This window comes from Erithacus rubecula, assembly GCF_903797595.1.
Source record: "Erithacus rubecula genome assembly, chromosome: 8".
Taxonomy (NCBI): Eukaryota; Metazoa; Chordata; class Aves; order Passeriformes; family Muscicapidae; genus Erithacus; species Erithacus rubecula.
In genome coordinates, this window is record NC_136659.1 from 18,816,299 (window position 1) to 18,840,389 (window position 24,091).

General features: G+C 39.0%; 1 protein-coding gene and 1 long non-coding RNA gene across 10 annotated transcripts in view; one reads left to right on the forward strand and one right to left on the reverse strand.

Moving 5' to 3' along the window:
• The first annotated feature begins 1,525 nt into the window (after positions 1-1,525).
• Positions 1,526-24,091, forward strand: part of STK39 (serine/threonine kinase 39) — a 77,128-nt gene continuing 54,562 nt past the window's right edge. For 4 of the 9 annotated variants that reach the window (XM_079311567.1, XM_079311571.1, XM_079311573.1 and 1 more), the window contains exons 1-3: positions 1,882-2,136; positions 17,768-17,880; positions 22,756-22,864. In XM_079311567.1, the coding sequence (XP_079167693.1) occupies positions 2,016-2,136; positions 17,768-17,880; positions 22,756-22,864 (343 nt within the window). In that variant the 5' untranslated portion in view covers positions 1,882-2,015. The other 5 variants (XM_079311568.1, XM_079311575.1, XM_079311570.1 and 2 more) reach the window with 5 other exon arrangements.
• On the reverse strand, positions 16,888-19,524 carry LOC306804671. Its single transcript, XR_013774963.1, has 2 exons — positions 19,302-19,524; positions 16,888-17,364 (listed from the first exon to the last, which is right to left on the reverse strand). It is a non-coding gene; the product is annotated as an uncharacterized lncRNA (long non-coding RNA).

Sequence of the window (24,091 nt, forward strand, 5' to 3'; positions counted from 1 at the left end):
AGAAATTCATGGCTCAGAAACTAACCACCTACAACCTTCCCCCCCCAACAACTGAGTGCAGATGGAGAAGTTGGCTGTTTTCCATCAATAGTGAGTAACCCATTTTCTCTGCTGATTGATTTGGCCTGTGCTGTTGCTCTCTTACTTTTTTTTTTATGCTATTCCTGGCAGAAAGGTCTTGGCATTAAACTTAATGCTGAATGACAATTTAATACTTCCTCTTCCAAATCTTGCTGACCTTTAGTTTTGTGGCAAATAATTTCTAATTTGTATATAGGAAAACACTTTAATCATCTAGCTTTTAATAATGAGATTGAAAGGAATCATTAGTTTAGCACAAAAATGTGCAACATTTTTATTCTACTGCTAGAAGTCTCTATACTGAGCTGAACTGTTGCTTGTGAGAAAATGGAAGTGCAGTGTACAAATATTTGCAAGTTGCTGATACACCTGATAAATCATCAAGCAGGACTTCTTTCAGCTTTCTCAACAGCACAACAAAATAGAAGCAATTTGCTTTCTTTTTTGGAATAACCTTGCATTACCTGAGTCCACACTGAATTAACCACACACAAAAAAATTAGTTAGTAGAAGGGCATTATCTCGAACTGATCAAAGCAGCTAACAGGTGTTATTTTTACATCTATATTTTGACTTTAAATCACACGTCATCATACTTCTCAACAATTCCTGAGGTTCCGTTTTTTTAGACAGTGCTATAGCTTTCCTGCTCACATATTGTATTAGTTCTAATTACCTTAAATTCATTCTGGAGCAGGAAGTAAGATTTTGCATATATGGAAATCTTATGTTACCACTCTTCTCAGAGCTCCATAAATCTTAAAATGCAAAGCATTCAAAGTAGGAGTGAGACTGTAGACTACACAAACAACTATTTTCTAAATTACTTCACAGTAAATAAAATCCTGATGATATCATTGAACACTTGACACTACTAAGAGCGTGGAAGAAAAAATCTCTATTATTATTAACAGCAGAGTTTCTTTTAACCCCAGGTTGTTTTTTTTTGTTGTTGTTGTTTTTAGTTGGTTTTTTTTTTTTTTTTTAACTTTGCACTGTATAATGGGAAGAACTAGAGACATTTAATCATGATTCTTACTTGTTTAAATCATTGAATTCTGGTTAGCCAAGGGAAACATTTTCAAGTGTCCTCAGTCTTTCTCGATGGCATGAGCTGAGGTAGTGTCTGCCCTAAAGTGACACGGTGCAGCTGCCCTAGCCCTCCTGGAGAGGGCTACTCGTCATATGGGGATTTAAACACTTTGCAAGTCTGCAGCACAATCACCAATGAAAGCAAACGCTTTCTTCGCGTCCTCAAATTCGAATACAAGTCATCTTGAAGCAGCAGCGACACTTCTATGTGAGCTGTGCTCCGGAGCAGCCTGTGTGCCCGTGCTATCAGCCTAACAGGTGCTTTAGCACCCTCCACGCGACGAGGCTTCCCTGCCTGCAGCCCAGCCCCGGCGGGGCCGTGGCCTGCACTCGCTCAGCCCCCCGCCCTGGGCAGGACCTCGCAGCGCTTCCAGACGCTCAGAGCATCCCAGCGAGCCGCGGGATGAGCGGGAAGGGCGATGGCCAGAGCCGCCGCCAGCCGGCGGGCAGGTAGGTTACGCGGCGCTGGGGCAGGCGGCAGCAGCGGGGCCGCTCCCGCGGGGCGCCCCGACCGGAGCGCCCGCGCTTCTCCCTCGGGCCGGGGCGCGGCATGGGCCCGCCTGGCTCTGCCGGCACCGGCACCGGCACCGGCACCGCCCGGGGCCGCCGGGCCCAGCGCCGCGCTCGGGTCTGTCTCTCCGCAGCGGCGCGGGGCGAGCGGCCGCGGCCGGCGGCGACGCCCGCCTCTGCCTCCTCCCCCTCGGTGCCCTGCCTCCTCCCTCCGCCGGGCGGGCGGCCGGCTGCGCGGGCAGGGCGGGCGGGAGGCACGGCGCGGCTGGAAGGTGCTGCGGGAGGGGAACTTTGGAGAAGGTCGCCGGGTGCCTGTGCGCTCCGACAGCATCATGGCGGAGCAGGGCGAGTCGCCGGTCCACGTCCAGCAGCCCCAGGCGGCACCCGCGCCCCCCGCCCCGGCCGCCGGCTGGCCCATCTGCAGGGACGCCTACGAGCTGCAGGAGGTGATCGGTCAGTGGAGCGGGGGCGCGGCGGGGCGGAGGCGGGGAGGGAAGGCAGGGATGCCGCGGCCGGCTCCGGGCCTACCGGCGCTCGCTCTCCCGCAGGCAGGGCTCGTTCACTGCGGCGGACGCAGCCGGCACTGCAGCGGCGGCTGCTGCAAACTTTATCCGCCCGGAGCGGCGGCCCCGGGGGGCGGCGGCTGCTGCTGGAACCCGCCGCGCCCCGCTCGGTGCGGCTCGGCGGAGGTGCCGCTGCCCTGCGGTGCATCGTCACTCCAGCCTTGACCTGCTGCTTTGCGCTGGGACTCCGGCAACTCCGCGGATGCGCTCTGTGTGCTTTGTGTGTCTGCGCTCTGTGTCCGTGGATGCGCACATGTGCGTGCATCCGCTTACATTACTCTGCATTTTTTTCGGTGCTTTCATGGGGGAGGTAAATCTCGCCCGTAGATCTGCTACTCACGTGACAACTCAGTATATATAATAATCAGTGTATATACGTATATATATATATATATTTAAATTATGTCCTTTTCTGTTTCATCTTGTTCGCATCTCCTTATGCCTCGGCCCTGTGCCCGTCCGTGGCACGTAAGGCCAGCAGGGAATTACAGCTTCGTTTTCACCCCAGCCAACCTGCTTTTGACCCGGTTTGCCATGTGAAGTTTAACCCGTCTGCTGGCCTCCTCCAGTGTCCCTGTTGGAAGGGGACTTTCTTGGTTGTGTGCTTCAGCACTTTGTTCACGTGTCCAGCTAATGCAGATCAGATGTGTTCAGTCTCCATTCCCTTTATTTAAATAAAGTTCTTTGAATTTTACTTTTTGAAATGCTAACTGTTGTTGAAAGTACGTGTGATGGAAAGTTTTTCGTCTCTTGGCCTAGATGCTGCTTGTTGCTAATGATCTACTTTGGGAAAACTTGCTTTTATTTGTATGTAACATTTTAAACTTCTAGCATATACTGCAGGTTGCAAAGACCAGCTTTGATTGCTGTTTCTTACAAATAAGGCCACTTAAGTAACAAAAGTCCAGGTAATTTGCCTGCCGATGCTGTTAATTATCTTCAGTATTATACTAATTGCTAATTGTTGTCAGGCTGATGACAACCAGAACTGCATGTTATCGGTCTGAAAGTTGTATGTACTCAGCTTTGTCCTTAAGCTTTTTTATTTTCCACAGATAGAAACAAAATAGTTGAGAGAAGTACTTCTTCCTTAAAATGGGATGGCTTTTTGTTGACCCAGGTGGTACCTTTGTGTTTCTGTTTGTACTTGCAGGCTGTGAATGGGGACTAAGGAGGGATGAGGGTTCAGGTGTTCTGGTCGCTGGAGGTGTCTGACACGGTTCGGTATTGAGCAGATGCTGCTGTGGAGGCCCCCCAAAAATATGGGTTTACTGCACAGAGGACTTTGTCTTCCTCAGTCTGGGGAATGGACCAAAGTCAGCCAGGTGGAAGTGATTCTACTGCCATAAAGGTGTATCTTTGCTGAGGAGTAGGTCCCTTTTCTAAGGTGAAAAAGCCTCAAAGGTGTTGGATGAATCCTTACCTAGGGTGTAATATGAGTCATATGAGTTACTTAAATAATAGTTGTTTTCTGTTACAGTACTTGTAGAATGCCCGTGTGAGAATTTCCTTTAAAGACTCCTTTCCAATTTATTCTTTTCCCTTAAGAGCTTGTATCTTTTGATATAAACTGTAATCCTAACTGCTAGTATGTATTTATATACATCCATTGAACAAGTGGATGCTAAATTGGACTATGAGATACTAATCTGTAGAGAAACTTTTTGCTAGTTACCTATGGGTACTGCTAATTATTCATGTTATTTAAATGAGTGCCTAGGGAGTAATTTGAGGTCAGGGTATATTGAATCAGATTCTTGGGTGCACTGAACTTGCCTGCCATAATTTCGCTAAACTTAGGTTTCTTCCATAACTTTCTTAGAAAGTCGCTAAGATTTATTTTGTACCACTTGACGAAAAAATCTTGTGCTTAGTCAAAGATGTCCTTTTTCATTAACACCTTTATTTGTTCTCTTAATTTACAGGAGACTCACTATGACATTAAATTTAGTCTGGCTACTATTAAAAATAGTAAAAAACCCCAACTGAACACGCCCCATCCCACTTTCTTAAAAAAACCCAACCAAACCAAGGTCCTTGGAAATTCCAACTGTTTGACCACATGGTAACGTAATTTTGGAGCTGTAGGATATCATTGGTTTTAATGAACATGTAAGGGTAAGGGACTCTTAAAGAATCTTTTTTATATCTGAGGGAGGAGGGAATGACACGGTCTGAACTTGGTTCAGCAGCAAACCTTAGCATGTGCTCTGCCAGAGTTAATTGCATTGTGAACAGGAATAGTTACCACTTGCTGAATCAGAGTTGATCACATCTGGAAAGCACTACATACTTCTTCCTGAGGAGCTGGGTAGTGTCAGTTGAGTTCAGTTACAGCAGCCCTTTGCCAGTTAAATGAGAAAAATCACATTGCAGTGAAGCACCTTTGTGGAATTTGCCGCCATAATGGTTTGTCACGATGCTTCCCGACAGAATAGACATTAGATTCTTTGGTAACTAAAGCAGAGATGCAGGAATGGCTGGTTTAGGAATGTTTAATAGTTTTGGTGGGGATTATGAAATGAAAGTAGTTGTTAGTCTTGTGGACCATCTTCTTCCCTTGGATTTAGCAGATGGAGAAGTTCTATTCTTCTTCTCTGTGAGAACCTGAACTTTTCTTATTGCTCATCTGTGTCTAGCCACATGCTGTGTTGAAAACCAAGGCCGTGTGATAGGGATTTCCAATGAATAAGTTCTTTTTTTTTTTAATTTTTGTCTGTTGTGTCTTTTCTGATGACTGGGAGATTCCAGTGTCTGCTGAGAAGAAAATACTAGCTTTAAGGAGTGCTTCTTATGAGATGTTATTCCAAGTCTGCTTTGTTTTTTAGACGGCTGGGCAGTTCTCTGTAAACTCTTTGTGTGCAGTTTCATGATACATTTAATCTGCTCTAACAGGCAGCTGCTGAAAGGATCACACTGATCTGACAGCGAACTAGTTCTTCTGCCGGGTCAGTTTTCTGCTGGATCAGATTCCCTGTTTGACTTGCTGCATGGCTTTGTGATTGATAGGTTTGATGCAAGGAAGAGGCTCTTCCGATTAATGCCTAGATGCTTATATCTTCTGGAGTGGGAGAAAAACGTTCTGATTGTATAGTGTAAAGAGGAAATTTTTACAGTAAGTGTGAATAATACAGACTGTCCATATATAAAAGCACTTGGGGGTTAGAAGGGGATTCTTAATTGTTAGGAAAGGAGGATCCAACCTTCTCTGGCAGTAGTTACAGAGATAAGAACTGTAATTGCTATTAAGGTAGAGCCAGATTTAATTTAGTGAGGACCTGGGAGATCTCTTTCTAAGATTTTAATGCATTCAAATGCTCAGTGGATTTTAATATGTGTAGAGAGGATTTTGTTGGTTTTTGTTGGGTTTTTTTGTGAGATGATTCTGACTTAGATTAAAAAAACCAGCTAATAAAAGCAGTATGGTGAGAGGTGTTCTTATGCAGTTTGGGTTTATAACCAAGTATTCAGAATAAAATAACTGAAATAGATATCTTTGAATTTGCCATGGATATATATGAGGTTTTTTTCCTCAAAAGCAATATAAATCTTCAAGAGCAAGCATTTGAATGGTAATCAGCATTAACACTTTATTCAATTTTCAGTTTTTTAAAATCATCTTTCTACTTTTTAAATTGTAATGAGCACTACATCATCTGAATCAGATAAAGCAGTATTAAATCTTGGTTTTATTTTGCATGTTTTTTGGTTTTTTTTTTTTTGTTTGTTTTTTGGTTTTTTTTTTGTTCAGGTATAATCAAGTAGCTTCGACTTATTTTGGAAAACTACTTTGGAGTTTATACTTCTCTGTGAGATTTAACTTATTGTCATCCTTCATTGATGGAAGGTGGATTCTGTTATGGATTCTTTTGTGATTAGGTTGGGTACTAGTTTTCATTATAAAATCATATTTTTCTTTCCTGCTGCTGCTGACTCAGAAAATTATTTTGGCTGAGAAACAGCCAGAATTAGATTGAAATAAAGGGTTACTCTTATGAGACAGATTATCTATATTGGCTGCAAAGCATTAAAAAGTTACCTTAGTTGAACTTTTGTGTTTGTCTATTTTTTTTTTTAACTTTAAGCTCAAAAATATCTTGTGGTTTGTTGCCTCATAAGGTGCAATGTTGCTAGGTCAAATGTGTTGGGATTTTGAATAGAACAAGTTACCATGTGATACTATTCTGCTGATTTTATGGCTCTTACTGTAAGCAGCCTGTGAACTGCTCTTGGTTAATGGCTCTGGAGTCTTTGGTGCTGTTTCCTGGTATGTTAGTTACTTTTTTTTTTCTCCCCTGCTGCATGTATTGCTAATGGCTCTTTGTCTGGCAGAGAATGGACTCTCCTATATTTATTGTTATCAGAGATCTTTGAGTGTCAGAATGGTCTCTGTTTATGATGCTCAGGAGCCCATGTTCACATTGCTAGTGCTGTATGATTTTTGAAAAGCCTCTCTATAGTTGGAGGTAAAACTTATTTTTCTGTGTTGTTGTTCTGTTAACCAGATGCTCATTTCTCATTCTCATTTTCCAAAATTTCTTATCCCTGTGCTGAATCAGTTTGGGTTTTTTTGAGATTTGAGGGTCTTTCTTTTTCCGTAGTTTTTATGTGTGTACTGTAAATAAAATCACACTGTGCTGAATGAAATGCCACACTAGCAACTAAAGCTATGGCAAAATGTCATATTTGTCTTGCAAATAATTCTTGCATGAGAAGCTGTGTATTTTGATAAGTAATACTTAATGCTTCCTAAGGTTTTTGTACCAAAACTTTTTGTAAAAAAATGTGCCTGCCTTAATTATACTCCAAAGTAAATTCTATTCTTTACCAATAAATCTTAAAAGTTACTACAGCAGCTTAAGCATATTGTACATGCACATATTAAATACAGCCTTTGTAATATTAATTGTAACTTAATACAACTGCAGCTTGACAGGAAGAGTTTAATTTTGTAAATTAAATTTTATGTTTTGGGAAATAATTGGTTGATATTTTCTGTCTGCTAATACCCATCTGTAGAAACTATGGAAATATTAAATCCACATTTAGTATTTTAATAAGGAGTGGCTTTTAATTCAGTTGCCAGGGTAAAGGTGGTCATGGTGCAATTTAAAAACACCTTGTGGAACATTCACAGTGCTGTGCTGCTAATGAGGCTGTGCAGAGCTTGAAGTTGTTAAGTTGTTAATTATTTGCTTTGTTGCCACATGGTAGTGTTGTGGAAGAGGCCTCTGTCTTGGTTTTTTTTTTTTGCTTTTTTTTTTAAAATTTATTTTTTCTTTATTTTTTTCTTTTTCTTTTTGTTTTGTTTGTTTTTTGTTAATGGAAATGCACTAGAAATACTCAGATTGGAGACATGGCTGTGCATAGCTGTAGTTTTCATTGGTTGGAAGAGGTTAAACTTTAAGTGATTCAATATTCAAACTTTGTTGTATAATCTAGTGATTTTTAAAACAAAGTTAACTCATGCAATTGGAATTCAGACTTGTCAGGAAAAAGATTAAAAGATTAATTGTAATTTATATGGCATTGGTGAGATGCTGAGAATGCTGATGAAGATGGTAGGTTTTAAAGAGTGCCTCTGAACAATTCCCTGGTACATTCTTCCAGGGTTACTGTTCATGACAGTCCTGTGGCCTGCTTGCAAGAGAAGCTCGGTGAAAAGTTTGTACAGTATTCTCCATTCTTTAGCTGAAATAATAAGTTTGTGGCATTAGTGGAGTTAATATTTTCAGTCTTTTGCCCATGGTGTTTGACTAGGTATGTGGCTTTACTCAATAGTTCAGTGAAGCTTCAGTATGATAAATTAGCTGTCTCCATTAATCGTTTGTCTTTACAAATACTAATTTCTAATCATTTTATTAGCTTTATTATTCCTGTGGATGCCTCTGAGGTATTTTGATTGTGTTAAATATAGATGAAACTTGAGAATGTCCTATAGGCTGATGTAATGATTATGTTGCATAGCTTTTGAGCTATGCTTCTGCATTTAAAGCAATTAGAATGAGAAGCAGATTTGAAATTTGAAGCTTTTCTGTGTTCCTAATCATGCTTTCAGAAGAATCATGTACTTAATGGTCTTGAAGGTCAGGATCCATGTTGAATGTCTATGTGCTAGGTATACTTGCTTCAGGGTAGTGGTACAAAAATAATTAATTTTGCCGACCAGAGAAATACTGTGTATTTGTTAATCATGGTTTCTGTCTTTTAGGTGTAATATGAACAAGAGCATAAACTTGAGCTATTGCTTTAGACTTCTGAGAAGCAACATACTTGGATTCAGAAGCATAACTATTTAATTATCAAGTTGCTTTTTCCTTCTCACTTTTTTGCTTTGAAGGTATTTTATTACAGGGACTGAATTTAAGCTTATAATTTATTCCTCTTAGTGTCTTGTGCTTCCAGATTCTAAGTCACTTCAGGCTAATAATAGAAACTTCATTAGAATAAGATTAGAATCACCTAATGAAAATTTAATTATATGGTAGTATTTATATTGCTCCAACTCTTCCATTGTTTCATGAGAAGCAATATATAAGAAATAAGTAAGTTTTCTGCTTGTAGTGTGTTGTCACAGTAGACTTGAATTCTAGGAGGCACATTTTGTTGGAGTGAACTAGCTGAAGATGATTTGTAGCTCAACACTGCTGTACTAATTAGAGCTCTTTATGACACTACAGTAGCAATAATGCCTTTGTTTTCGTGGATTGCTGTTTTTCATTCTCGGAAGAGAATGATGCACTGTGTGGTGACATCCGGAATACTTGGAAAATACGGCGTTCATGGTATTAGAATTGTTCCAAGTGTTTACTTTCAAACTAAATGAAAAACAATAAAATATGCCGACTAAATCAACACCAGAGTTTGTTTATAGTGCTACTTCAGAAATGAATAGTAATTCTTTCTTAAGAGTTTTTTCCTAGGCAGGAGATCTGACTCAGCATAGTAAATCTTCAATATGCCCTATTTGGAGTTCTGATGGTACCCTGGTAAGGTAACTTTTGGTTCCACAGTGAATGCCAGATACCAAGTTTACCCATAGTTATACAGTGACATTTTCAGGGGGTTTTGCCTTCCAGATTTTAAAAGTTGTATGCATATTTAATAATGGTTTCTATATTGTTGATGAAACAACAGGGAAAATGAAATTATCAGAATCCATGCTTCTTTTCATGTGAGGATGAATGGATAATAGCATGGCAGCATAGACCAAAGAGCCTGCTGTAAGGTCTTTGGCTGATACTCATTGTTTATTCTTCCCTTAAAATTTTGAAGTGTGAGTGAAGTTGGATTCTTTTTCATTTTGAAGGAAGCCAGGGTCAATCTGATTACAAAAAACATTTTTGTGAAAAAAAAAAAAAAAGCTTTCCAAATGTCTTCAGTTTATCCACAACTGGAAAAGGTGTCATGCCTCAGAGCTCTTTTTCCCCAGCTCTGTCCTTTGAACTAGTTTACTGCTAGTTATTTTTATTATGCTCAAAGATAAGTATTCCTTCAAATCTCTTCAAATAATGAACTGTTACATGCAAAGTTACTCATTGTTCAATGGCTTGTGTATTTTTTTAGTCTTTAAATTTGATGAATTCACAAGTTGTGTTTATACGCTGATATAACAGTGAAGGCATTTTAGGTATTCATTAGGTGAGTACAGCTAAACACCCTCTGCTGTCTGATGTGATATCTATTGTTTCTCAGTGATATTGAATTCTCTATTCTGCTCTGCAACTTCTGTAAATTGTGGTAAAATTAATATTGAAACAGAGCATAGTTTATTTTGCCCTTACACATAACATGTTTCACTTTTTTCTTCTTAAATGGCAGCTCATATGGAAAATAATGTGATTGAGAGGAGAGATCATTCCAGGTATAGAACTTGACTTTTCACTGCTCAGTTCAGTTTCATATCCTTTAGCTCATTAAGCTCTTAAAGTGCTATACTTTATGTTACTTTGTAATCTTGGAAACATGATAGTGAAGGGACTGTAAGCAGATTAGGTGTATAAAGTGGTTCTAAGATACCTCAAGCAGACCTGAAAGCCATGGTTCTTCTGAGGAAAGCATAAATTCTGCAAACTGGAGCAGATAGTTTATTTGAGTTTCATATTAGATGTCCATTAATGCATTGTATAAGTAGCATATTTTACAAGAGGTTCAATGTTTTTGGGGGTCAGAACTAAATTTTTTTAGCTAATTTATTTGTTTGGTTTAGATTCAGCTGAATTTATTAAGTTGTTTCTGTGTGTTGGTTGTTCCACCCATACCCTTCTTTTTTAGCATATGTAAGCAAAATAATTTTGCAGTGCATGAAATGCAAACTCTGCACCAGATCTGTTTTCTCCAGAGAATCTGATAATCAAGCTTACCACTAAGACAACAGAGAAGTTCTTTCAGGGATCCTTGGCAGAATGATGATGGCATCAGAATGAAATTAAAGTTTAAGCTTAATTTTCTTAACAAGATATAATGTTTACTATAATACAGAAATTATGACTAGAATGGCACAAGATTTCTACAAACAGCATCAGTTCAGAACAATTTGTAACTAGCATAATAGAGAACTTCTAATATGATAGCTGAGAGATTTGTTATTGACTACATCCTAAGTTAGGATTTCTTATTAACTAAGTAATATGGAATTTATAATACAACTGAACTTACTATTTCCAGTCACCGGAACTCTTGGTAGATTGGGTCAAAACCCAAGACACTGTTTGATGTCTCAATATAACAATCAAGATGCTATGGAAGTGATGAGTCAGTCCTCAGAGGTAGCAGATGATGATGGAAGCATCTCTGACCACAAGGGTCATGGGTCTCACTGTCCACCAGCAGCTTGAGAACACGTTTCTTGCTCAGGACTTGTGTGTGCCTGATGTTATGGGCAGTTCTGGTATTCCATATGCTGTTACACTTCCCAGTGACGGGTTTGTCATCAGCACTGGGACCTGGGATGTTGAGGGCTGGTGCAGAAGGGAGCAATCGCCGTGATTTCCAGGAATCTTGAAGCCAGTAGGGAGAGGTAGGAGAAATCTGTTTGGTTTGTCTGCTTGGTTCACAGGACCTCCAATGCCTGAGAATAAGGGGGAAAGAAATGAATATGTGAACCATTCAGTCACAGAGAATACCTGCTTGCCATATAAAGTGGCATTAGTTATGCCAACCACATTACAAGGGGTCAGGAGCAGGACCGACAGGTCACACCAGACATTTCCACAAGGCAAATTCCAGTTCTGATAACTCTACAGTCTCAAATAGTGGTGACTGGGGTTTTTTTAATATAGACATTTCTCACCTATAAATAACACTTCTTATGAATATATTTGAGATGTGGAGCAGAGAAAAAGAAATTTAATCTTCCATAATGTTTATAATAGGGGACTTTCCCTAGTTCTAAGTTCCCTTTCAACTTAGATGACTCACCTATTTTAAAGGACAAGCCAGGGAGAAGATAACACCTATTGAAAGTGGACTGCTTTTGTTTAGGTTTTCCTTACCAGCTGTGATGCTGACATTTCCATGACAGGTTTACTTGAATACCCCAAACATGGTTAATGGTCATCCTTTGAATTTCAGTTTAATCTTAGCGTGTTGATGGCATTGTGTCAAGCTGCAAATGCTGAGCTCTGTGTGGTTCTAGGCAGACGTCCCCTTAACAACAGTGTCTGAAAGCAAAGCACCATCACTTAGGCTGATATTAATTTTAAAGATGAAAACAGTTGCTATTAAATAGAGCTGTGTCAGATCTGAATATATCTGGTTTTACTTTCTAGTCACAGATTTCTTAAATATCTTTGTTAGTGAGAGTAGAACTCTTAAAATTCTTTTAACCATGGCTGGTGGTGATAGCTGATTGTTTTTCAGATAAGAAAGATGTTTCAGAAGAGATCCTGCAATATAGTGTGTCTGAGCTCTCTGATGGAGAGAAGTTAGACTTGTATTTTCAGATCATTGGTAGAGCTTCTCTACTTTCTTGTGTGGTTTCAATTTGTCTTATTTCCTGAATAATTAGTTTGTGATTGACACTTACTTGCTATACTCTGATACTAGAATCCTCTGTGTTCAGGAAAGTAGTTCTATTTTCACGTGCTTTTGGCAGAAAAATTTATTCTGTTCTGCAGATTTGATAGGGAGCTGTATCATAGCAAACCTCAAAATATTTTCTGTTATTTATCTAGGCAAAACATCTATTATAAGCAGTTCCTTTACTATTTTAGTGAGAAAATAAAGAGAATAGCTTAGAAAGCTAGATCATTCCCTCCTTTGGCTGTTTTTCATGCATGTGGGGGTTGATTGTGAATCTCCCTGCCTATTTCCTTCTCTATGGAGAATCTGATATCTGGTTAATGCTGAAGCTTGCTTAATCTTAACCTTAGCACCGGTTGTCTTAACATTTGCATAGAACTTTTCTATAAGGCATACCCATTTTGACATCAACATTCAGGATATTTATGACTTCAGTGCAATCACAGAAGTAATCTGTATAGCATATTTTGAGAGGTTTTTCTGGATTGTGTATGCAATGAGCTTTTCAAAAGTAGTATGGGATTAGCTAATTTCTCACAAAAAGATAAATACAACAATTCAGTAACCCAGTGGTTCTGTAGCCATAATAGTGATGTTTTTAAATGTCCGACTGAAAAAAATTCATTGAGGAGTTAAAGAGATTAATTGTTGAATGTTGAAAATGCAGAAGTAGCAGTTTTGTGTGAGGGCATTGATTTCCTGTAACATTTAGTATATTTAAGTGAATTATGTCATAATTGCTAGGATAAGCAAAGTAGTATCCAAGTGAGTTATAAGGAGAGAGATTTGATCTCAGCATGAATTCAGAACACCAAGTGGCCCGGAAGTGTTAGTAAATTTAATTTACATTATTATTGTGAGGTTCTTAAGAACTCAAGTGTTTGTCATGTGAAGATGTAAAGGGAAATAATAGGTCATTTTCTGTCAAGAAGCTAAGTTTCAGAAAGAAAGTTCAGTATGGAGGTGTAAATGAGCTTTAACCAGCTGATTTATAACTTATTCAGTGCAAGTAATATGAAAGAGAGTGAGTAATATTGAAAGTTGTCTAGAGTATTGTGGGGTAAAATCTCGAAACCAAAAGGAATGAAACATTCTTTATTCTCTGTTTGTCAACCAAAAGTACTGCTAACCTAATCTAGATTTGTGCACAATTTTTGTGCACAAATGCATTCTGCTCCATGCAAAAAAAATCCTGCAGTTACACTGTCCAGGAGTTACGTTTAAGAATTACCTAGGGGACTCTTCTTCAGAACTAGGATGTCATGGGAGGTTAAATACTTCCATTGCTGCTTCATCTGTTTTCATAGATTTTATTGTGTTTACTAATGACTTTTTACAGATAGTTAAAATTTAGTCTTAGATTGGAGACTAATTTAAAATTTGGGTCCACTGATCAGCTACATTTAATGAGAGGTTTCTATATGTTGGAGGAGCAGAAGAAGTGTATAGTGCAGGTGGTATAGGTTGGTATGTAAGACTTGATAGATTCTGAGATAAGATGTTTAGTCTTCTCCAATTGCAACTGCTCTCTAACCCTTCAGATACCTAGTCAATAAGAAAAATTACCATTATCAACATGTTTCATCCTCCTCTTCAGAAATTAGAACCACTGTAGTATTGGGGAAGTTCTCTTGTTAGAGTGACCTAAACTGCAGAAATCTTTAAAAGAGGTTTGTGCTGAAATACTGTAGAGACTAACACTGAGCCAGTAAAAGAGAGACTCAATGAATCATTATGGGCTAATGAGGTTATTGACTTTTGTTTCTAAAGAGAAGAAGAAAATTGAAAAGAAATGCTTGTGATCTATTTCAAATACATGTACTGTGCCATAAGTGGAAAGTATCAGACCTTTATCAGTAACGGAATAAATGAAGTGTCACATCCTTGTATGACGGATGTGGGCATATGCAATATGCTGGTAATGTGGTCCAACCATCTCACCTTACTGTCTTTGAGACTTGACTAGTGGAGAATAGTTAAAACTAAAATGTGAATGTAATTTGTTGATCACAATTGTTCAAATATCCTTCTTCTCTTTGCCAAGTCAGGTTCCGCAAGGGTTAAAATAATGTTTAAAAAACAAATGAAGAGAGGAAAAAGTACATTTATGTCAAGTTTAGAACAACTTGGAGGAACTTGTTCAGGTAAGCTTAAGTCCCAGAGGAGTATTTGTGGAGTGTATATGCTCTCTGTGAAGTATGTGCAAAGTAGAATGCAGAGCACTGCTTTTAGGTTACACCCTTTTGGAAGAAGTGAAGTGTGGCCATTTGTAATAGCTCTTGAGAAGGTTTCTATTGTGTGAACCCAGATGGTTAAAAGCAATTCTAATGCATTGAGGACAGGATGGTAGGGCGTGCATGGTGTGCAGCATGAAGGGACAGGTTGGCTGTAAGGGCATGCTTACACTAGAGAGAATGGTAGCAAAAACACCAGGACAAGATGAAACTCTGACCTGTTGTCTGTTGTGAAATGGGAGTAGTAGGCATCTTGATGTGGTCTGAAATTGCATTATTTCACTGCTAACTTTTGAAATTGGCAAAGAGAACTTGTCTGGAGCAGAATGACTTTTCCAGTAGTGGAAAAAACCCCATTGTTCTTACAAAGCTGGTTTGGTTTTGTTTGTTTCTTTTTTTCTTTTGGCTTTTTTTTTGGTTTTTTTTGAGTCTGATTGTAAGTAATTCTTTTATTTTGTTCTGCAGGAGACAACTGGATGTAAAGACTTCATGATTTATGCAACCTGAGCTTTCATTATACTGTATCAGTTTCCTAAACAGAGACTGGGTGTTAAACCAGTCTATGTTTTGGTTATGGTGTAGTTGGTAATCTCTGCTTTAAGGGATTTGGAAGACTCATAAGGCTCAGTGTGTGTGAAGAAGCCCTACCTTCGGACAAGGAATAGCTGGCTCTAATCTATTCTATTCAATCATTTTCTGTGATCCCAATTTGTAATGCTAAATGGTTGCCTGTGACAATTTAGTTACACTGTGAATAGTGCATTACTTCTGTAGTCTGTTACCTCTCAACTGAAATACTTATCTGTGTAATCTGGTCTCTAATAGCTGCTCCTCTGGAACACTTCACTCTTCTACTTGTTTAGTAGATGAGACAGAAATCTTCTGACAAGATATGAAAGCTGCAGGTTTTCCTTCTCTCTATCTTCTATCTCTGGTTGTTCACCTTGTTAACAGAGTAGGGGAGAACATCTTCAAGAGGAAGGAGACATATATCTGCTCAGTGTCTGGCTCCTACTTTAGTAGGTGAAACTGCTTTTTCAAACAGGTTTTATTTGTATGTAGGTCCAGCTGAGAAAAAAGACTTTGCTCTCAAACAAATTCACTTTACTCTCAAACTAGTGTATTATGTACATAATTAGAAAAGCAGGTGAAATAAGAAACTAAGTATATCTGTTTCTTTCTACACCTAAAAAGCTTTTTGTATTTTCAGCATGTCTTAGTAACGTGGTGAAGAATATTCCATTTCAAGTCATCTCTGTCTGAGAAGAAAACACAGACAAATATCCTTTTTTTTTGTAGTTTAATTTTTCCAAAATGTGTTGAAATGTTGCTTGCTGTCATTTAACTTGAGGAATTATTCAAGATTTTATCCTGGCATTCTGTAAATAAATTCTCTGTGTGCTTATTCTGTTTATCTTTTTTGAGGACTTTGTATACAAATCTATTTTAAAAGCAAAGATCTTGGTTGTTTTTACAAGTAGATAAAACTACTGAAATGGATGAAAAAGATAGATAAGGAAAATCTTGGTCTTTTTTCCTATATACTTAATAGCTAAAAATACTTCTCCTCTTTTAATGTACATTTGTGTAGAGAAAGTAATGAGAGGATTTGTGTCTTGATGCCTGCTGAATGACAGATTCATTAAAGTGATGTACATGAGTCTTACCTTAGCTGAATTGTGCTGACTTGGTGGTTTTTTCCTTGGGATGTCTTACTTAATTTTAAAAATCTCTTAATTCTTTTATTACCTACATTATTGGAATTTTTAAAGGCTTTGTTCTGTAAGCAGACAGAACAGGACATGTCAATATTTGTCTGTGACCACATCCTGCAGAAACATGACTAGTTAGTCCTGTTGAGAGTTTTTTTTTAAAGAGACTTTTTTTATAAAGATGAGCTCAGAGTTTTGACACTAAATTCATACACAGTTAAAGAGCTTTGTGATTTGAGTGAAAACATCATGTGAACCAACAATACATGAAAATAGCTAAGCAAATAGCAATTAAAACATGTACAATAACTTTCAGTCATGAGGTATTGTTGGTGCTGTTTTCAGATGTGCAGAGGGAAAAGCTCTCAATTGTTCTTAAGTCGGCTGGTAACTGAATCCACGTTTGTAGAGCTTGACAACAAAAGGCTTTTTGTTCACAATCTGTATTCATCTAGGACATGCCAAATAAATAGAACATAGTTTATAAGCAGGCCAATATAACATGTTGCTCAAATAACTTACCAGAAATCTATAATTTATATTGAAATATTTAGAATTACAGGTAGAAGCTTGTTGGGAGCTTTTAGATTTCTGCATGGATGAGCACAATGCAATTATTTGAGGAAGCATACATTGCTATATTTTATGCAGCAGCAAGATGTGCAACTTGAGCAAAACTCCTTCTGAATGTTACTTGCAATAATTTCATTAATTCAGTGAGGCAATACTGACTGGGCAATGCCAGTGGGTGCCTGATAAAAGAGGCATCAATACCTTTTACTCCTGTGGTTCACAAATAAAGCATACTAGAGAAAATTATTCTATTCTTTTCCTGCACATTTGTTCAATTCCCCTGGGCTTTGTCATCAGAGTAGTTGTGTGACCATACGTGATTTGCATGCCAAGTAAACATGAGTGACTTCCTCTGCTGGGCCATTCAGGAACTTGCATCTTCTCTCTGTCGGTGTGGCACTTGTGCCTCCTGTTCTCTTCTCAAAGATCATCCTGCTTCTTGTAGGGTGTTACTCCAGTCATGATGAATGAGCAGGAACAGTGGTAGAACTGTAGGAGATTTGGCATGTACAGCTTACTGATTTTTTTCTGTTCGTTGGATAGGGGAACAAAAGCCCTGGTTAAACAGGAACTGACCTAAAAGAACAGAAAGAAATAACTGATAAAGCACAGTACCCACCCCTCCATGTATGAATTGAGCAGGTCATGTTTTTGGTTAAAACAGATGTATCCAAAGACAGAAGTGTAATGTTCCCAAACTATAAAATGCATTGAGGTGGTAGTTGTGTCTTGATAAATGAGCACATCATTTTAAGTCGTTGACTTTGGAATTTCTTGTGGCATATGGAAAAAAACTTTCAGGTTTTTCTTTTCCATCTGAGGAGTGTGAAAGGTGTCTTGCTCGTGGAAAGGCATGCATGTGGGGAATGCACTGAAAAAGGATAAGCAGCAGATTTGAAGTTCTTTCTCAGTATGGGATTCTCATGCTGATCACTGGTTTAACTCATCTGAAGAATGTTCCTTTTCTGCCCTTTTTCAGGTAGTGGTGCTACAGCAGTTGTCCAGGCAGCACTCTGCAAACCCAGGCAAGAACGTGTAGCAATAAAGAGGATCAACTTAGAAAAATGCCAAACCAGTATGGATGAATTACTTGTAAGTAAATAAGGGGGAAATATGTTACATGGAGACTTACCTTTTGTTTTGACTTTGTTTTTAGCTTGGTCCAAGGGTGAGGGTAGAGTTTTATGCAGGATGTGAGAGAAGGATTTGAAAATAGTCTGAAAGATTTACACCATTCCCTAAAGATATAATTTTTTAATCTATATTTTCTCATGTCACAAAAATAAGATCTGCAAACTTGAGTCTTGGGATAATCAGCTTGGGATAACTGTGGGAAGACGCTAAGTTCTTGTTTTTTGGAAGCTCAGTTTTTAAGAGATTGCTGTCTGGTTGTCTGTCTTTTTTTAATATTGAGGAAAGATACATTTTCCTTTGGTTAAACACTGATTGAGAATATGAAGCAAAAATTTAGTAGATCTCATTAAAATGTCTAAAGCACGAAAACATGTTGGATCATTTTGTATTGATAACTGTTAAGGAGAAAAGGAGGAATGGCTACACTGCCATCTACACAAGGAAACTCTTATTAAAGCTAGTAACACACATTTATTGGATAGGCCATGACAGGAGTGTTTGAAAAATATTATTTGTTTGGGCCACTGATGAGAGAAGAAAGGGACTGTAAGAAGCCATTTGTAAAGGAACTGCAAGAGTTTTTCCTCTGCACTGGTTATGGCAATCCAGACAAAGTCACAAAGAACTATTGAAACCCAAAACCTATTGCTTTCTAATGCTCCTAGATAAGTGCTTATAAGACTAATGTGTGTTTATATATAGGCAGCATAACAAGATTTGAAGGACACAAAACCATTCTAAAAGTGAGAACACTCTCTTCTGTTCCACAGGTTGTACTACAGCCTAGAGACTGTGGGCTTTTTCTAATGCAGAAATTCCTGCCTCTGAAGGAAATGATCTCCTCAGCAGGGAATTGCCAGTGCAAAAGATATCTTGAATTTGATACAGAGGGTATGGTCCATCCAGTTTCTTCAGATAAAATGGCTTTTTTACAGTGGAGGACCCAAAATGTTCTTCCCCTGGTGATTGATGGCATTCACCTTCAGTTTATGTGACCGCTTGTATGCGACATTGTTGTGCTTTTTACCAGGATTGTGATAGTGGAAGTTACTTCTGAGGTAGTGAGAATCTGTCAACTGAAAACTCAAAAGATAAATTATGAACTGTCTTTAAGCCCAAGGTGAGATGCTGTGCATGATGTATTAACAGCTACAGTCCCCAAAGAACATTTCTATAAAAAGATAAATACTAATGACTGTAAGGAAAAAATGGTCAGAATTGGATCTTTTTCGTTAGAATTTATACTAATACTGGGAATTAAGAATTAAAATTTCACAAACAAACAAGCACAACCAGACAAAACAGCCAGAAATCTGCAAGAGAAATTCTTGTGGTCTGGAGAAGTGATTGCAGTTAGTTATGAGCTTGTAAAAAGTTACCTTGCCAAATCCTTGAGTGTCTTTACTGTTGACATGTCTCCACTGTCTGTCAAATGAGGCAGTAGGTGTTGAATTTTTGGTCCTATATTGCTTTCTTTTGGCACGAAGACAACTGTCCATACCATGTTTTTTATTTTATCACATAAGTCAATTTCTGCTTTTCTGTGCTCAGATTTTTTGTTTCTTTTATTTGTAGATCTGTTTTGATCTGAACATGAATTCTGGTTTCCTGGTTAGGAGAGTTAAAGAAGCACATGCACATACATAATTAACTTTTTCCCGTGAGGTTCAGTATACTTCTGACTCAGCTCTATTAGAGAAACTTTAAAATTTTGTTCGAAAAATAGAGACTTTTCCTGGAAAAAGGCATAATCGACCTTCAAAACTAGTGTTACAACTGCACTAATATTTTCATTTCAGTTGATAGTACTTAGAATGTTCTTGCATTTGTGGCAGAATCTGAGTTTAAAAATTTTGAGTCTTACCAGTTTTTAGTAACTTATTTTTCTGATGAAGCAATTTTTTTTTGGCATAGGGATGTTCTAAAACTGTGTGCTCTGTGAAGGTGCCGTTTGTTGAGTTGCTGGTGCAGAGTCTTACGGACGCTGTGCACGGGCAGCCTTCACAAGCTCTCCGCTTGTGGCCTTCAGAGACGTGGAAATGCATCAGGCCTGGTGGCCATGTAAGCAGGCCTAGGATTTGGGCCAGTGTCAATTAAAGTAGAAAGGCAGTGTGGGAGGGAGTTTAAATATTACTGAGGTTACACAAACTGCCAGACTCCTGAAATTCGATACTCTGTTTCCTGCAATGTCCTGTGTTCTCACTATTGTAGCCTAAGTGTAACGTAACCCCCTAAGCCAAGGAAAACGTCCTGTCCTTACTGCTGTCCTCACTGCGTATCTTCCCCGTTCCTTTGCCTCCGGTTTTTTAAAACAATCGGGCCCTCCAGTGCGGCGCTGCCGCGCGTTCTGTGGGACGGCCGTGTGACGGAGCAGTCGGATTTTGGGGCTGCTGGCGTTCGTGCTGAGGGCCGCCCGCCGCCGAGGCCGGGCCTGCGGGAGGCCGCGGGCAGCGCCCCCTGCCGGGCCCGGCCGGAGCCGAGCGGAGCTGCCGGAGCGGCTCTCGCTGTTGCTCATTAACTGTGTCACCCACCTGCCCTCAGGCTGAAAGACATTTTTATGCAGCTGCTCGGTGAAACTGGATCAGGAACAACCTGGCTGATGAGGTTAGCTTTTAACCTGGGCACATTGCCTGGTGCAGCACACAAATGCCTGTGCTAGTGCAAGGCAGGGCAAATAGAAGGATGAGGGAGAGATTTAAAATTGCTGTTACTTCTTTGCTGCTGTTCTAAGGTGACATAAATACGAAGGCTCCAGCGTGTTCTCCTGGATGTTCTGCTGCAAGCTGTTTCCCTGGCAGTGAATTTGAAGTGAATGCTTTTCTCTCTCACCTCTGCATACCGTGGGCCACAGCCAAATAGATGAAGTCTGTGGAGACTTACTATTCTGTTTATTTTATGATAGGGGTTTTCTAGAACTGCAAGTCTGAAATTAATTCTTTTCTGACTAAAATTTCATCCCTTGTCTCTCATGAGGTGCTTTCTGTTTGTTTATTTTTGTTTTGCAAAGACTGAAAAAATAAGTCATGAAATCTGAGACACAAGGTGCCTTTGGCAATGGTTACTGTGGTAGCTCAGTTGTTGCCCGTGAATTGATAGAGGGAGGTAAAATATTCAAAGCACCTTTCAGTTAAAGATAGTGAAGCTTATCTCAGTCAATTAGTTACATTTCTGCATTATTAGTGTGTGAGAAAAATAGATGAGGTGCATTTTTCCCAGTGGTGTCAGCTGGACTTTTTGAGTCACTGTTATATTACCAGCATAGGAAAATAATTAAACAGTGTAAGAAATAAAATAGTAACCAGGAGTGGGTGAGTTACAGTTCACGTTTGGAATGGGTAGCTGAATTAAGAACCTGAGGCAGTAATTTGACTTGTGTTTAAGATGACATGTCTTCTGGGAGAGAAAAATGTGCTCCACATGTCTGTCTTCTGTCTTCCACCTACTCTCTTCTGGGGGATGACAGTGAGCAGCCTTGCAAATTGCTCTTATTATTCAGGTTCATTGATTCATTATCCAGACATTCTCCCTTCTGTGATTCAGGGTTCAGAAGTCTTCTAAGGAAGAGGACTTTGGACAGCAGAATAAGCTGCAATGTGTGCCAAACTACAGCCCGACTTTAAAAGTCACCTATAAGCATCATGAGATTAAATCCCAGTCTTTAATACGTATAATTAACTTTTTATTAAAAAGCAGCTGTGATTTTCAGTGCATTGCAAATTTAAAAAAAAGCCTCTTTCAAACAATTAATAACATGAAGTTGAAAGTTGCAAATAGTATTTGTAGCAGTTTTAATCAACTTGAGTGGGACCTGTATAGTGCCTAACTTGTGCAGGTGCTGTTGAGTCAGAGAGAAACATGGTCCAGCTAAAAGCAGTTGCTTTTCAGGGAGGGAGGAGAGGAGGAAGAGTTATTTTAGCTGGATTGGCTTCTGGACTGGTTCACCCTTTAGGAGTGTGGCCTCTAGCACCAGGAATGGATCAGGGCTATGTGGCTGGAGATAGAGAGGGAGAAATAGGGTTGTGGCAGCTTAAATTGGTGTGAGGCCAAACCCTCTGGTGCAGAAGAGGCCTCATGCTCCTATGTAAAGGACTGGCAGAAGGATGAGAGTGGCTGGAAAGGTGTTACAGAACTATTATGTGAAAGAGTGAATAGAAAAAGAACTCTTCTTGAATTAACAGACAGTCATTCTTAATGTGTACAGCTGTGGCGTGTCATAGACGCTGTTACTTGGTAGTGCCACGTTGTGCATCTGTTGGTGACTGTGTGTTCCTCTGGTCAATTGTTTCCTATGACTTTTGGCCTGTAATATTGCTTTTTCTCCATTTCTGTTTGATTGTGTGGCTCTGGTGTTCACCTGTCCATCCCACAGTAGTTGAGCCAATGGTGCTGTGTCCTTTGTCCGATGGCTTCCTTCCTCCTTTCTTACATGTTCCCTTTCTACTCTTCATATCCCTTTTGAACTGGAAGTGCAATAGATTTTGATCTTTCCTTGCATTTTGTTGTCCAGCCTGTACCCACACCTTCAGCTCTTGGAGACTACTCATTCTTCATTGCTTAGTGTGAATTTGAGACTTTAACAGTAATTTCTTTGCTGTTCTCAGAAGAAAAGTGATGTAGCTATGCCTGTATCTCCTGGCCAAACTTCCCTCCTGTTCTTAGCAATAATGTTTTTTCTTGCATGCAAATCTTTAGGTAAATTGAAGTGTTTTAATGCCTTGATGTATATTCTGTACATGCTTTAGTTCTGTTACAGTACTTCACTTTGGAAATTAAACTTTATATTAGCAAAACTGATAGCTGGCTCTGTTGTGTTGGGCTTTGTATTTCTTACAGAAAGAAATTCAAGCAATGAGTCAGTGCAATCACCCTAATGTGGTGACCTATTACACATCTTTTGTGGTGAAGGATGAACTTTGGCTGGTTATGAAGCTATTAAGTGGGGGTAAGTTACTGGTTTTACTTGTTTAGCTGCAAGGCAACTATAGGATTTTTTTCCTAATGTACCACCCTTGAGTTCATTGATCTAAACTAATGAGATGCTACATAGGATGAACCTTGAGATGTAGGCATGTTAAGGAGGAATGTGCAAGCTTATAAAGTTTGTATATCTGTATTCATAGGACAGGCTAAGAATTTCTGAAATACAGTAGTTATATAAATAGAATTTAATTTCCATCCTGAACCAATTTATCAAAGTTCTCTATTAAGGCTGTGTAGGGAAAATGGATTAGAATTAAGTCAATTCTGCCAATGTGATCTTTCTTGGAGTTTCTCTAGAATTCTCTGTATTTTTATAAAAATGCATATGTTTCTAATTTCGTAATGAATATTACTCATTCCTTATTCAAGCCAGATCCGTCTAGGCCAAGTATTACACATATTGCATCCTTTTTATTGCTTAAGCTAACCAAACACTCTGCATTTTTTTATGATAGTTACTGGTATAAAATTCTTACTTAGTTCTGGAGGAGGAAAAGGAGCCTGAACTTAATGTGCTTGTACTTTAGAAAAGAGATGTCCCAGAATAAGATGTGATGGTCCTGGTTGTTACATGAAGTTGTTCAAGATTAGTCTTGATGGCAGCAAGCTCCTTCACTGTGATGCTGGGAATCAAGGATGGGAAGTGCTCATAACACTTGTTTTGTCGTATTTGGTTGAATCAGTCAGTTCAAGCAAAAGCAAGCGTAGAGCTTGGGAGAAACCAGTGATTCATGACAGGAATTTACTGTGAGCTGTCAAATAATGTTTGCATAAAAACAAAATGTTTCCATTAAATGCCTTGAAGTGTATACTGAAGTTCAATGTTAAATTGTGTGTCACTGGGAATGTAATTTGTTTGCATTTGTCTCCTTCCAATCTTGCAGCTTCATGTTTACATTGTGAACACATGAACCATAATCTAAACTGGATAATAAACCAAGACCTTTGCAGTACATATCTGTTTAAATACGGGGTGCTCCTGAATTTTTAATTAGTGGCTGCTTTGCAAGCTGTTAGCAGATCTAATGGATCATTAAGTGTTAGGTGTTTTTGACAAAAAGCAGTGCTCTCTATCTCGTTTGGATGGGTTAGTGGTGTGCTTTATTGTGAGAGCTAGTTACATGAAATACTTACACATATGTGCAAAGATTTAAATTGCAGTAGCATAGAAAGAATGAAGAAATACAGC